The 14,797-nt window shown below is 36.9% G+C and overlaps 1 protein-coding gene across 5 annotated transcripts in view; it reads left to right on the top strand.

Annotated features, from left to right (window-relative positions):
• Positions 1–14,797, top strand: part of FAM114A2 (family with sequence similarity 114 member A2) — a 24,138-nt gene extending 9,341 nt beyond the window's left edge. For all 5 annotated transcript variants that reach the window (XM_072400466.1, XM_072400465.1, XM_072400468.1 and 2 more), the window contains 8 exons: positions 68–226; positions 1,994–2,114; positions 4,576–4,655; positions 5,385–5,501; positions 5,966–6,102; positions 8,046–8,118; positions 9,263–9,316; positions 11,232–14,797. In XM_072400466.1, the coding sequence (XP_072256567.1) occupies positions 68–226; positions 1,994–2,114; positions 4,576–4,655; positions 5,385–5,501; positions 5,966–6,102; positions 8,046–8,118; positions 9,263–9,316; positions 11,232–11,318 (828 nt within the window). In that variant the 3' untranslated portion in view covers positions 11,319–14,797. The remainder of the gene's footprint in view (positions 1–67; positions 227–1,993; positions 2,115–4,575; positions 4,656–5,384; positions 5,502–5,965; positions 6,103–8,045; positions 8,119–9,262; positions 9,317–11,231) is intronic.

The raw sequence follows: 14,797 nt of genomic DNA, 5'->3' as shown, positions 1-14,797 counted from the left end.
TAGCATTTTACTAACTCTTCTACCATTGATCTTCATGCTACAATATTTATTTGGATGTCCTTTTTAGGTTTTAAGGGAAGCAAAAGAGCGAGAGGAGCAGCGCGTCAACAGTGACGTTACTACAGAGACCGAGCGACAAGCTCATTATGGCCTGCTATTTGATGAATACCAGGGCCTGTCCCACCTAGAGGCTTTGGAGCTGTTGTCCAAGGAGAGTGAGGGAAAGGTTGGTATCTGAAATCACTATTGCAGTTTCTGCAGTACATGAAATTACTTGCTCTGTAAACAGGCCTTTTGGTCTATAGCCGGCCACATTTATCCAAAATTGCCACAATACATTCATGTTTGATTTTATTACAGCAGAAAGAGTATGTATAAAGTATTTACCAGAATCTTTACCCCAGCTTCTGTGCTTCACTTTTCTAAGGCTACGTACACACATTAAATTGTTGTTAGAAACGTTTAATAACTGATTGTTCAATAACCGATACCAAAAAACGATAAACAACGATAGGCCAACGACGCAGATGAATGAGGAAAGTTGATGAAAATGCTATCTATTGTGTGTAAGGTTGTTCGTGGTTGGTTCTGCAGTACACTTTCTCCTGTACATGTCACTTCCTGCATCGTTCAAACGATCGTATCTAGTGTGTGTACATTATTGGTGGATTATATTTGAACGATCACATCGTTACAGCATGTACAGAATTGTTCACTATACGATATTTGATACGGTTCAAAATAACCGTGAATAATCGTTGATCTGTCATTAGTCGTTTGGTTTCTAAGGACAATTATTGCATATGTGTACCTGTGCACATTTCTGCACATCTAATGGATGCTAGGAGTGCAATTATTTTTACCGAGCTTTGGGACTGATCATGTGACAAAAGGCAGCTCCTCCCCCTAACTTTCTTAGCCATGGTTCCACTAATATTTTTAATGCTGCTTACAATTCATTGTTATTGTTTTTTTTAAGAAAGCTGTAAGCACATAAAATACCTGTTGGTTCTGCAACAAAACTAGTTCCTAGCTTGCCATTTGAACTGACAGCACTGCCTCTACTACATTAAAATCCCCCAAATTTTTTTAACACTGTTCTTTCTTGTCAAGAAAATTAGGACCTAATTCTCATTGCATTTGAAAACACAAGTATTTTCCTCAAAGCGCATGACGTGTTTTTAGCTTTTAATGCATTATGTTTTATGTGCATTTTGTGTGCATTTTACTTATGCACACTTTTCTTTCTTACTTTTCTTTCCTGTAATTTTCTGCAGTGTTGATAAACTTAAAGATACACCAAAATTAAACATTTCTGTTTAAACTCTTTACTGGGTTTCCCCCTAGCTATTCTGCTGATTGAATTCTTATGGCATTCAGCATTTTTTTTCAATGTTGAAGTGTCCTAATTTTGGTTAATCATGTGTGATATACATATTTGCTGCTTGACCTCTACATCCAGTGGTCCTTATTGGTACACGGCACATAATCAGTTGACAAGAAATGCCTGTTAAAGCGTACCTAAACTCATAATTTTACCTTTACATAACGGGGAAAACAACTCACGCATGCGCAGTGAGATCGGCAAGTTTTTTTTCCAAACATACGTCACCTGATCTCGCGTCTGCGTCGGGTAACGTAGGAAGAAGAACCTGGAAGAAGAGGAGAAGATGGCGGCGCCTGGCATGCCACCCAGAGATGGATACCAGGACAACGTGGGACCTGATGGAAGAAACCTCTTAAGGGATCAACTGCTCTGCGGGATTGAAGGTAAGTGGGATTTTTTTGGTTTTGGGTAGTTTTGGATTTACTTCCTTTTTAAATTTGAATGCAGTGCATTATGTAGAAGTCAGTGTAAAGTTAAATGTATTTGGTGACTTTTGCACAAAAAGTCAATAGTACTTGTTGCTGCAGTTGTTTTGTGTTGCTTTGTATTTAAATTGTTTTAGTATTACTTATGATAGTATTTATATTTAGCCTTTGTTATTCCCAGGTAAAGTCCATTCTGGGTGCTCTGTCTGGAGAAGAGCTTGCAAAACTCAAACAGGAATTAGAATCTTTAAAGGAAGTTTTCTCATTGGAAGAATTTGACGATGATGAGGAAGTGGAGAAGGGTAAGGTGTCAGAATTGTGTGTGTCTGTATAGCTGGTGTACAGCAGAATTGGAGCACGGGCTGGTGACATATTTATATGAGTGTGAAGAGATCAAGGGTTTTAAAGTAAATCTGATTTGTCCTAAACTGTTTATAAGAAAAACAGCATTGCTAAAGTTCAGGAACCTTGTGGTGCCTACAAGTTTCTTCTTCTTTCTGTTGGTTTTTGGAATCCATACCCTTGATGCCGCCTTTGACTCCAGGCTGTACATTGAGTTTAGACTTTTTCCCAAATAGAGATCAGCCTCTTCATGGCACTGATTTCCATCCTCTGTCATTCAGCTGTCAAATTTTTGTAAGTAGTAGAAATTTTTTCAATTGATGAAGAGCATATTGGACAAGGAAATACTTGGGGTATAGAGCCTTTTCACACCCTTGTCTTGTGATATCGTGTTACCACATTACAGTGCCGCATGTGCACTGCAACATTATTTGGCACATTGCATAGTGTCCTGTGTGTTGCAATAAAATGCAACCTGCCCAATTTTCTCCTACATTGCTATTTGTTTAGTTCTATTCATCTTAAATTTAACACAGGTCAAAGTGAGTCCACACATGTGCTGCTCGGGCCTTGTACACAGCATAAGCCTAGAATTTAAAGGGTCTCCTTGGTAGTCAACTTGGTAACTAACAAAGAAGTTTACAGGCACCTTAAGGTCTCCACACTTTAAGGAGGTGATGGACCCCACAAGCTACCAATTTTGGGTTACAAGGAGAAAACTAATAACTAAATTAGAAACACTTATTGCATTGAGGATTAAAATTAAAATAAATTCCCATCTATGGAGGTAAGCTAACTATTGACTGCTTGTTTCCTACTTTAAAGTCAAAAACAAGGTTATCACAGAGGTGTTATCCACTTTTTGGAGTCATGTCTGTCGGCCAGTATGAACCTAAGTATATACTTTGTGGAGAATCTATGTTTATTGAATAAGGTATGGACAGCTAGACACTACCTTACTAACTTATCTCAGTGGGTAAAACCATGCATATGTCTGCTTCTGCCATTGATATTAATGTTCTATCATGTATGTACAAAAAAATATATAAAAAAAGGATTTTCATGTGATATTCATTCATTTTTTATTATTTATATTAAGCCTTTCAGGATTTTTAATTTTAATCAAAGTTCTCATAAAACATCAGAGAAGGTTAGTAAGTGAGCCATGCAGGCCAAGCCAAGGAAGAGTTGGTGACTGCCTTAGAAGATTAGACTTCCTGGGTGAGGATTGGGATTTACAAAGCTCTGTAACCAGCAGAGGAGTCTGTGTGGGTCTTTTAGAGATCAGTGTTAATATTAGATCAAAGCTAGAAGCTGCACTGCTGGACTTAACCTCTTCTTTCCTGAATTTTCCATGATCATTGTTATCTGTGTGATCCACAATCTGAACTAGCTGTCTGCTGACAGAGACATTGCTATTTCATGTGTGACATACTTACACAGGCTATAACAATCCAGAACAGGTTACATCAACTTTGTTTTCACTGAATCTGAACTTGTTCTCTAATCTGCGTGAGCCCATGTATTTAAAGAATTTATTTTGTCTATATTCCATGGCCTTTTACAAAGAAGTTCACACTGCATACTGTACTGACTTCCAAGAATAACTTCAATGCAATGGTGTTCAGTTAAGAGCAAATCTTTGACTAATAGATATCATATCAATAATATAAATATGTGATTAGAATTCTACAGTGGGAATGTTGCCTAATGTAACTTTTCCTATTTATAATGCGGCCAATGTAACAAAATAAAAATTCTGACATTTACTTCTTTAAAAAAATATCTTTATCCAAAACATAAAGCATGTTGTTACTATGTGCTGAATGTATAGCTAGCAGCTTCTTTAAAACCTAAGGTTGGGGATATAGCTTGTTACAACCAAGTAGTTTCCTGCAGTCATGTAACAATTATTCTCATTCCTATAGGCTAAGGCTCCACATTCTCTCCACGTTTCTCTGCTCAAGACCAGTCAGTGAAACTTGCCGTGGATAATTGATTACCAGTAAATACATAATAGTAAATTAAGCAATGGGTTTTTGTGATCAGGCTGATCTTTTGTTCTTTGAGCTTAAGCAGACACCTTTAATTGTAAATTGTGCTTTAAGCACAAAAAAAACAATAATTTGCAAGATGATATACCAGGTATAATACAATTGCCCACTTTACAGCTTTGAAAAAAAAAGAGCATAGACAGAACATGTGCTTCATTTGCTTTGAAAAGGCTTTTCGGTCAGCGATACACTACATACTATATGATGAATGCAAGTATGTCCTATTCTTCCCAGCTTTTCTAGTATTAAAAAGGATTGGTGATCACACTTTTTTTTTATTACCGCTGGGAATGTAGCCTGTGTGTATTTATTTCTTCTAATTTATTTCCATTTGCTTGACCTGAGCTCTAACTTACCTTTTTTACAGGTGATGAAGACTTTATTAAAGAGCTTTCGGTTTTGTTTCAAGACTTACACATATCCATGAGACCAGAGAAGCTGACAAATGTAAGTGCATGTATATATTGACACTCACATTGACTACAAACACTTTAAATATATCTTCAATTTTTATCATCTATATTTTTTTATCATCTTTAAAATTTTATTTATTTTACAATTTGTTCATTTGCTGCTATATTTTGTTAGTTTTTCCTATTAAAAAAAGAAGTGCGATCTTATAGAACATAACCAGGGAAACGATTTTTACATTAAGGATTTTATTATGCACCTATATTTACATATTTATTATACATAAGCTGTTATGCACTTTAATACATTTTAAATTGTGCAAGACTTATTTTAATCCAGACCTGATAATGCATTCCCCCTATGTTATAGCTAAATACATGACCACCTAATTACTAATATTGAGTTCATAATTGTATTTAAAGTGCACAAAATGCACAGCAGGAATATACATCCACACACACAAACATAAAAAAGTGTAAGAGTTCTGAAACTTGTGGGATAACTTGTCTGTGTTCTATCATTCCACAAGGTGGCAGCATCCTCCTTTTTTAGCTCTTCCTATAATCTAGCTTCTGTGGAGCCCACTTCATTTATCATGTGCTGACTCAAATAAAACCCTTAGGGAAGCTTTGTGCTCTCTGGACATAGTTAATCTCTTTCCAAACGGACCCTCTGGGCTCCCAGCCTAGTTTCCTCAGTTAACCTCTTGATTGATTTCTGCTTCCTTGAATCAGTTTCATGAGCTGTCATCTCTTGATATGTCAGGCACGGAAAGCTGCATACAGATGGATTAATAAAGTGGAGGAAGAGGAAAAGAAATTGATGGCAGAGGAGGAAAGTACAGACCCTAAGGAGGAGGAGCAGCAGAAGTACACTGTGGAGGTACTCAAATAGAAAAAATAGACCTTGTGCTTGGTGGTTGACAAGTTGCTTAACTATTTTTAAAGTGGTCTGTGTCTTTCCAGTTAGTAATACGCACAGTATTCTGCAGAATGTCACCAATCCCCACCTATCGCAGTATGTCAAGTCTCTGACCATTGTTTGCAGCATTACATGCACAAAACATTATTTGTGGGGGGTATTATCAGGGGACTGCTTGCTTGAGGATCCCTATATTAGGCAAGCTAACCATCAGAGAAGGTGGGTTTGGTATAGCCCATGTTAAATACATTATAATGTAGATTTTTTTGTTCTTTCCTATTTGTTTTGCTCTATTTAACTTCCAGCTAGGATACTCTTTCAACTAGATGAGGGGTGAGCTGTTACCTAATGAAGCATGGTTAAGAAGACAAAAATAAATAAATGAGAGAGAGATTTTGTTTAAACTCTTTTTTGTCTTGTGTTAGGATATCCACGAATCAGCAATTCGTAGCCTGGCAGAGCTGACAGCTTGTTCTATGGAAGTGTTCCACAAAACTGCCACCTTAATCCTGCATGGGGAAGCTAGCGTGGCAGCAGTGTCTCGGGGAAAGGCTCTATCACAGTAAGTGTTTGAATACATTTTTAGGACCTGGCAAGTCATTTGAAATGAAAATGAATGGAACTTCGAATAGGCATACATTTTTAAAAAATAACTGTGATAGGAATGCAATTTACATCAAACAGACCTTATAAAAGAGGAAGGGTTCTTGAAGTGACAACCAAGGATGGCGCCGATGTAGAACTCTTGAAGACGAAGTCACCAGGACTCCAAAATATAGGACTCTGTCACAACAAGTTTGAATAACCAACTATTAACATTTCTGGGCTGCACAGTGTCTTTCCTTAAGGGATCACTATGTTGCCTTGACCTTGCGTGACCCAAAACGTTGATTTTTCAAACATGTTGTGCCAGTGCTTTACAATAAAGCAAGACTGCTGTACTTTTGTCACGGTCCCTTCCGTGACAGAAGTTTGAGGATCTGTCAGACTAGCGGCATGTGTGATTATCTGACAGCCTCTTTGGTTTTACTTGTTGCTGTGTTGTTGTTTGTAAGGACCACTCCCCTTGTATCAGGTGAAGCTGGGGCTCATTACTGCTCTTCCATTTAGTCTGGCCTCACACTTCATGCTGGGCGGTTAATAATGTCACGAATGACAGGGAGGGGAGGGTAACAGGAAGGTGTATAAACTACTAGGCCTCAAATACCTAGGGAAAAGGGAATGGTCACCCCTTGCAAAACCCTAATCCAGCCCTGACTCCTAACCATATGAGCATCCCCTGAAGGTAGGGATACTCATACCCAGGAACCTAGGCCCTGCTAGCCTTGCACAGCCCTAGCAGTAGGGTCTGGATTGAGACTGCTGGTCCCTTCCCCTATGAAGGACCCAGTGTCTCCCTGAGGCCTAATAAACAACAAATACCTAAACAAAACACCAATACACCAAAAGAACCGCAACTTATCTTATAAGCAGAAATCAACAGGAACTCAGAATGGCAGGACACTCCAGCTATTCACATCCCAGTAGTGAATATTAACCGCACAGCATGAAGTGTGAGGCCAGACTAAATGGAAGAGCAGTAATGAGCCCCAGCTGCACCTGATACAAGGGGAGTGGTCCTTACAAACAACAACACAGCAACAAGTAAAACCAAAGAGGCTGTCAGATAATCACACATGCCGCTAGTCTGACAGATCCTCAAACTTCTGTCACGGAAGGGACCGTGACAACTTTGGAGTGCTGGTAACTTCTGTTTTCACTACCTTTTAAAAAGGCTGACCACTGAAAACTTTATTTAATGATTATAACTGGCACATCATAAAGTGGAATTATAAAGGGATCACTTTCACATATTGGGATATTCGGAAAACATTTAACATTAACTTGATTATTGGACTGTGGTTTATTAGTGTAGAGTTTCTATAAATATTTTTACTGCCACAAGCACCGGACACAAAGGGACTGTTTGTAAAGATTTTAAAGGGTTAGGCTAGTTCATAGAATTTCAGGACTGGCCCACAAAATCCTGTGAATTGGATAAAGTTATGAGTGAATTAAAAATAAGCAAGTCATTGGAGGAAGTAGTTTGTGTAAGAGATCAGAAATTTAATTGGTGGATGAGTTGTACATTGTTTTAAAGATGGGAGGGATTAATAAATCTTGTTGCAGGATTCTTAACAGATTAAAGAAGTAAGAATGGAACACCAAGTTGATGAAGGTTGCAACAATCAAGGGGAGAAATTATGAGGGTATAAGCAAGGACTTTAGAGGTCTGTTAAGATAAGGAAGGATTTAATATGGAGATATCTCAGTTGGAAAAAATTTGGACTTGTTTTGAAAAGTGAGAAGTGTACCAGAGGGGAATACAATTTAAGTGTATCTAAATCCACACACAAAATGTAATATTTTTGCATAAAGCCTGTTTTTTTAATAATTGCTAATTTGTAATGGTGTTTTGTTTTTTGTTTTTTCTATTGCTTTTTAAACTGTCTGTTATTTTTTTAGAATGACTATTACATTGTGCAAGGAGATCTCACAGCTTTCAAAGAAAATAACCACTCTTCTGACAACATCTGGGGTAAGTGTTGTACTGCTATGAAATTCATTGTAAACAATGTTACTTGCAAGTTTTCCATTCCTCCCTATAATTTTCCCATTTAACTAAAACTAGAAAATACAGCTAACGTAATCATTGTAAAACGTACATGGGTAGTAGAAAGGTTTAATATATGTCCAGTACAAAAATGGCTTAACTCTTAGCCCTACAACATAAGACAAGTGTGCCTTTTATCCAATTGCCATGACTTGGCATGTCATTGCCAATCTTCTGATACAGTGTATGAAAATTGTGGTGTTACATATGTATCAGCTAGTCTGATTGCATGTGTTTCAGCTCATGGTAATGTAAATTAATGCCTAACTGGTTAACTTGGCATTAGGCCAATTTCCTTTTTTTATTATTAAGCACCAGGATTTCAGTGTGTGATTGTCCAACTAAATAGGTATATTCTTTTATTTTTATGCAATGACAACTCCACCCCTTAGCCTATTATCTTGTGATATATCCCCCCCCCCCTTTATTTCCCTACATTTCATTCCACTCCCCTTTATTTTTCTTTATTTTCTTGTATGTTTCAAGTTATGTGATTATAATTTTGTTCAGACCTAATAAAAACTTATTGTAGATAAATATGTATCTTCAGGCAGGATGTAATACACCTAAGAGCACCAGCTTACTGATGATATAACTCTGGGAATTGTGGTATTGGCTGTTCTATATTCTGAGATCTCACAATCCAGTAACTGCAGTTTGAAGGGTACCTAAACTAAAAATTGAGAACTGAGCATACACAAAAGGAGCCCTTTCGTGAAAAAGGAAAAAAATTGCAGATCTCATGCATGCGCAGTGAGATTGGCAAGTTTTTTCCCATCTACGTCACCCGATCTTCCAGGAAGAAGAACCTGGAAGAAGAGCAGGAGATGGCGGCGCGCCGGCCTGAAGACAGATGCCGGGACGACGCGGGACCAGATGGAAGAGACAGCTGGACTGATCGACTGTGGAACTCTGTGGGATTTAAGATAAGTGTATTTTTTTTTTGTTTTGGGTGAGGTTTGAGTTTACTTCCTCTTTAACAAACATCTGCACACATTTAGAAAACAGCAAATGTACAAGAAGCATGATAGATTATTAATAAGCTCTCTATTTTTTCCTGTATTTCCAGGCATCTGAGAAGTCAGATATCCTGAACCCGTTAATTACAGGAGTTTTTCTGGAGGTAAGACAATTTTTAGATTGGGAAATGTTTCATTTTTCATTCACATAATCACATTATTTATCTGCCAATATCTAGATGGTATTTATTGTGGTCGTTTCTGGTTTGAAACTAAATAATGTATGAATCCATTGCTTATTATACACAACAGTTGTTCAGAAATCTGTTTATTGAGCAAAGGCAATTTTAATACAATGCAAGACAACTTGAAAAAAACAGACAATGGGGAAAGGGTACAAAAGAAATGCAGAGGGCTTGTAGTGATGTGGCAGAAGATTTACAGGATATTCTATTAACAGGAAAAGTAAAATAAAATGTAGCCAATTGTAGAACTGAAAACTATTTCCTGAGAAGGGGTAGACAAGACCAAACACGATAATTAGGAAACAGGAAAAATAACTTAGTGCCATGAAAAATAGTAAGTTTAGGAGTACCAGCAAAGATTAAGGAGAAAGACATATTATCCACATCTGTTGATGTAACCAAGATAAATGCTTCTATTTGTACATAAAGGATGCTCTTTGGTAAATTAGTATTTTGTGGTTTAAAAGAATAAACTACACTGCTTATTTTTTCTTTGAAAAGAAAGTGATATTTCAGTGATGTTGGTTGATTAGGCTAGCCCCTGGCTTTTTATTTATCTTACATACCCCAACAACAAGAGCTCCTTACCACAGTCCCACTGCCTGCAAGTAATGGTGCTTCAGCAATCAGTCATCATGATACGAAATTCACACATGTAGAAAGAGGAATTTATCATATAACTATGCATATGCCATTATAAAATATCTATCTCCACTGTGTATCATTGCTGCAGTGAAAACGAAAAAAACGAGGGCCACAAATTTTACTTTTTTTTTTTGTAAATTGCACATTGGCTTATTTAGTACTTTTCTGGGACTATGCATATGCGGTAAACTTTAGTTGGACCACTGTGTCTGACAAAAATTCCAAAAGAAAGCCATTACAAAAGTAACCTATGAGTGTTTCAAATATTTTAGACTTGTAATTTCCTGTAAAAGCCTTTCTTGTTTAGAAAATTCAAAACTTTTGAGATTGCTGCTGTTTAACTGGGTGTCACCATATTGGATGTGATGTAAGGACACCACTGAGATCTGCTAGTTGTACCATTACGGCATGTACAGACCTGCTTAAGACATAAGTGATCTAGGGAGAGCTGGCAGCGGTGAACAGTAATGGTACTGCTTGGTGCTGCCCTTTGTTATTCTCTATGGGGCTGCCATCAGCCATGTAGCATTTAAACATACCACATCCTCCTGGCAGGTCTGATCATAGCCTTACTGATTACCTTTTCTTAAAGCTAAATACTGAATCACATTTCATTCTCTGAATAGCTTATACAAGACAGTTTACATGATGGTAGCAGTGGATGAGTGTCTGTAAGTTTCAGACCCATTAAGTGTGTGAGCACATGGTGCACCAAAACTAATTTCCTTTCAAAATGCAGCTGTTTGCTAACCACATTGATAACCGCTAACCTGGAGGTAAAACCAGTAAGTGAAAAAATTCTGTCCAATATTTACCATGTTTAGGCACCAAGTTTCCTACAGGATAAATGTACTTTCACAGTAAAATACAATTATCCTTTGCCCCCAACTTGTACTTCAATGTAAATGGAGCTTCCTATCTGGCATGTGCCATAAGGTACAAATAATTACTGTGGTATGTTGGTGCTATTGCTGTATCTTCTCTATGCCCCTCATATAATGGTTTTTCAATTTATAGTGCTATAGAAATGTTGGATAGCACCTATTTCCACCTACACCTAAAACTACAACAAGAAATTAGCACTCCATTATTACCTTTTGTAACCAGTTCTTATTTACCAATTCCTATTTTAAAGCAATCTATAGTGTATACGTTTTCTAACTGAACTACTTGTCTTTCTCATTTACAGGCCTCCAACAGTGCTTCCTATATCCAAGATGCTTTCCAGCTTCTGCTACCAGTACTTGAAATCTCTCATATTCAGAGCAGGACCTAATATTTACTATACAATGCATCCTTTGTAGGGTGTAGTGCCATGCTTTAACTCAGAAAGCCACGGTAAAACTCTCTAATTGGTAAACAAGTTCTGCTAAACTGGAAAAGCCAAACAGCTAAAGAAGCTTACAACTATTATATTGTCTTCTGTCACCACACATATGGGAACTCTGTCACTATAAGGTTTGAAGGGAATGTAAAGTTTCTTGGGTACAACTCAGTTTACGGCATTATTTTTTTAAAGTTTTGGGAATTATTGATTAATTTTACTATATGATAAATAAAACTACATTGAACCGTAATTTTAGAGCTAAATTATTTTAGGACCATAGCATGACTTGTTGTTCAAGTCCAGTTGTTAGATCTCTGCCTCTCTAAAGATTATTTAAGAGTTGCCTGTCTACAGCCCGCAGCCAATACATGATGGAATAACAAATCCTATTGGCTGCTTTATGCAAGTAAAGCATTTTTTTTCTTGGGATACAGTGTTACTCTACATTGGGGGCTATAAGGGATATGGAAACACACTTAGCATGCATTAATAAATGAATCCAGTTGTTCCTTTTAAACAAATATTCTATAAATGCCACATGAAAATTGAAAGTGTGTAGAGCAATCTCTGTAGTTTCCATCATTAATTCGGTGCAAGTTTACAATGCTTTGCTGGCCATGTCATGGATAAAAAATACACCCAATTAATGGGAAGCCAAAGTTGAATCATATCATATAATTTTGTGGCATAGGCATTGTGAACTTTATTTTTTAAAAATCCCATAATCAAATAAAATATGGGGGATATGACTTACCCCCTGTGACAGAGCAGAGCCAAGGGTTTCACATAGGATGCTATGTGTTATTGGTAAATTCTGCATTAAATTGTAACCCTGGATGGGCTACTAAACATTTTCATTTTGAGTGGCTAGGTGTTTTACTGAACGCCGTTTATTTTCTCATAAATTGGATACTTTCCGCATGACAGAGCACAATTTAGATCCCTTATTTAGTCGAAAGCTCAATAAAAAATACCAAATGTTTTCAAGCTGTGAAATGCACCCATAACCTGCAGATAAACATACTTTACAAACATGTAACACTTCACAAGATAGAAAGTGGCTTTAAACTAAACTAGACCTCATTTATAGAATATCTAAAATAAAAACTATGCACTGGCAAAACAACAAATCAGATTGCAGATATCATTTGCTAGCTCAGAAAATAAAAGGAAGTATCTAATTTTGGTGCTTTTGCAAAAGGTAATTCTTATTTATTAATAAACGAGGCTTGCAGTTTTGTACTAGTCAAATTATCTGTTAACAATACTGTGTATTTAGAGCAATATTTTGGAATATATACAACATTTAGCTTATTAAATAACCTCAGTTCTGCTTTGTATGAATTGTTTTTTTCTGTGTTACATCATTCAGTTATAACTCCATTATTCAGATACTTGGTCTTTACATCAACATTGCCTTACAAAGTAATACTGACTGTTGCAATTATATGTTATTTCTTATGATCCTAAACAAGATTTGCTCTGCAGATTTAAAAACAAAACAAAACATTAAATTGCATTTAAGAATGAAAAGGTCAATTTACCTAATTCAAATATTTATAATAGATATTCTTGGGTTGATGCATTTAAATACTTTCTGTGTTTTTGTGACCAGATGAGTCTTTGGTGCAAACTTACAAAACAATGAATGTGACTTTCTACGAACATTCACTGGTGGTAAACCAATTAATGCCATTTAAACCCCAGGAAGATTCACTTGCAACTGTGTTTCTTTGGGTCAGACATTCTCCTGCTGTTGACCTGCATGCAAAGCAGGTCAAGTGCAGTTTTTTCTTGGTAAGGGCTATGAGCCTGATTTATTAAAGCTCTCCAAGGCTGGAGAAGATACACTTTCTTCGGTGAAGCTGGGTGATCCAGCAAACCTGGAATAGATTTCTTAAAACACATTTGCTATTTGTCAGCAAAAGTTTGGAGTCCTGAACCAGATCCATTCCAGGTTTGCTGGATCACCCAGGTTCACTGATGAAGGTGTATCCTCTCCAGCCTTGGAGAACTTTAATAAATGAGGGCCTTTTTTTGCCATTCATTTGCATGCATTTGCTGTTAAAACTCAAATGCATTTGGTATTGAAATTGCCAACACAGCATTTTAAATGAACACCCATGGACAAAAATATGATAAAAAAAATGTCTGCATAAATTCACTGTAATGACAAAATTAGCAGGTGAATGAATCATCCTTGGTTTCTTCATGGCAGGTAGATAAAGCTGAGGTGTACAGATGCATTTACCTGTGTTCTAGAAAGATTTATAGAATGTTTCCAGGAGTTACAAGCTCCTAGTATAAAATGTACTCTAACCTACAAACTGAATTATTAATTTGTATACTGTGCATACCCTAAATAAATCTGCCAATAACTTCTAAGACACATAAACATAACAACAGGCAATTTTTAATTGTAAAATATTAGCAAAATGCACCCCGATCACTAGGAACAGTGAGAACAAGGATCTGCGATACATAAAACAGTGTAAACCGAACTAAAAGCCTGACTATTGGCTCCTTAAGCCTAAGCACTGCAGGTATTTATCAAAGCAGAATGGAGCTATAGCACCAGGGAGGTGGATCCAGGGATGGACTAATAGGAGACTTTAGGCTTACTTTACCAAGTGTTAACACCGGCCCAGGGGCATGTGCTGAAAGGGGTTGAGTTTTGATCACTGACATCAGTTTGACATGAGATGTTTTTAAGTTCATTCTGAATTTATTGGCAGGTGCATTTTACCTGCAGTGGACCTTCTTCTGAACTTCATTTCTGAGTTTGTGAAGTGAGCCTTTTGTTTGACATAAAAAATGGCTGCCATTGTTTTATGTACTTTTCTGTGAATTACCATTATAAAATATCTATCTCCACTGTGTATCATTGCTGCAGTGAAAACGAAAAAAACGAGGGCCACAAATCGTACTTTTTTTTGGTAGATTGCACGTTGGCTTATTTAGTACTTTTCTGGGAAGTACTTTTATGAATACAGGTTCCGGGTAAAACACGGCTATCTGAAAAGGGTGTTGTATATGTGTTGTGGAAGTTCTTGGTTTTCGTACAGGTTAATTATTGTTAATCTAGGTATAGTATAGAAAGGAGGCAAAAAATGTAGCTTTTATAGAAGAGTTTGCATGTCACAGACAGAACAACGCCTACAAACAGTCTGACGATGTGGACCTGTGCAGACAGGACTCCAGGCGTGTGGATTATGTGACGTAAGCATACAACAGCCAAACAATCCATAAATACTTGTATGAGGATAATAAATAGCCTATACTATCTGTGTTAAAGGGCCCCTTTATTACAATTGTGGTCAGACCACTGGTAATTCTACTAATAGCTCAGGAGTAAAGTCTGTATTTTTCTGTATGTGTATTTGTTACTTGTATAGATAAAAAAAAGTAATAAAATTCTTTAAAACATC

Source organism: Pyxicephalus adspersus, chromosome 2 (assembly GCF_032062135.1).
Source record: "Pyxicephalus adspersus chromosome 2, UCB_Pads_2.0, whole genome shotgun sequence".
NCBI classification, from domain to species: Eukaryota; Metazoa; Chordata; class Amphibia; order Anura; family Pyxicephalidae; genus Pyxicephalus; species Pyxicephalus adspersus.
Note: the sequence above shows the minus strand (reverse complement) of the source record. Positions and strands in the feature narration are given on the sequence as shown.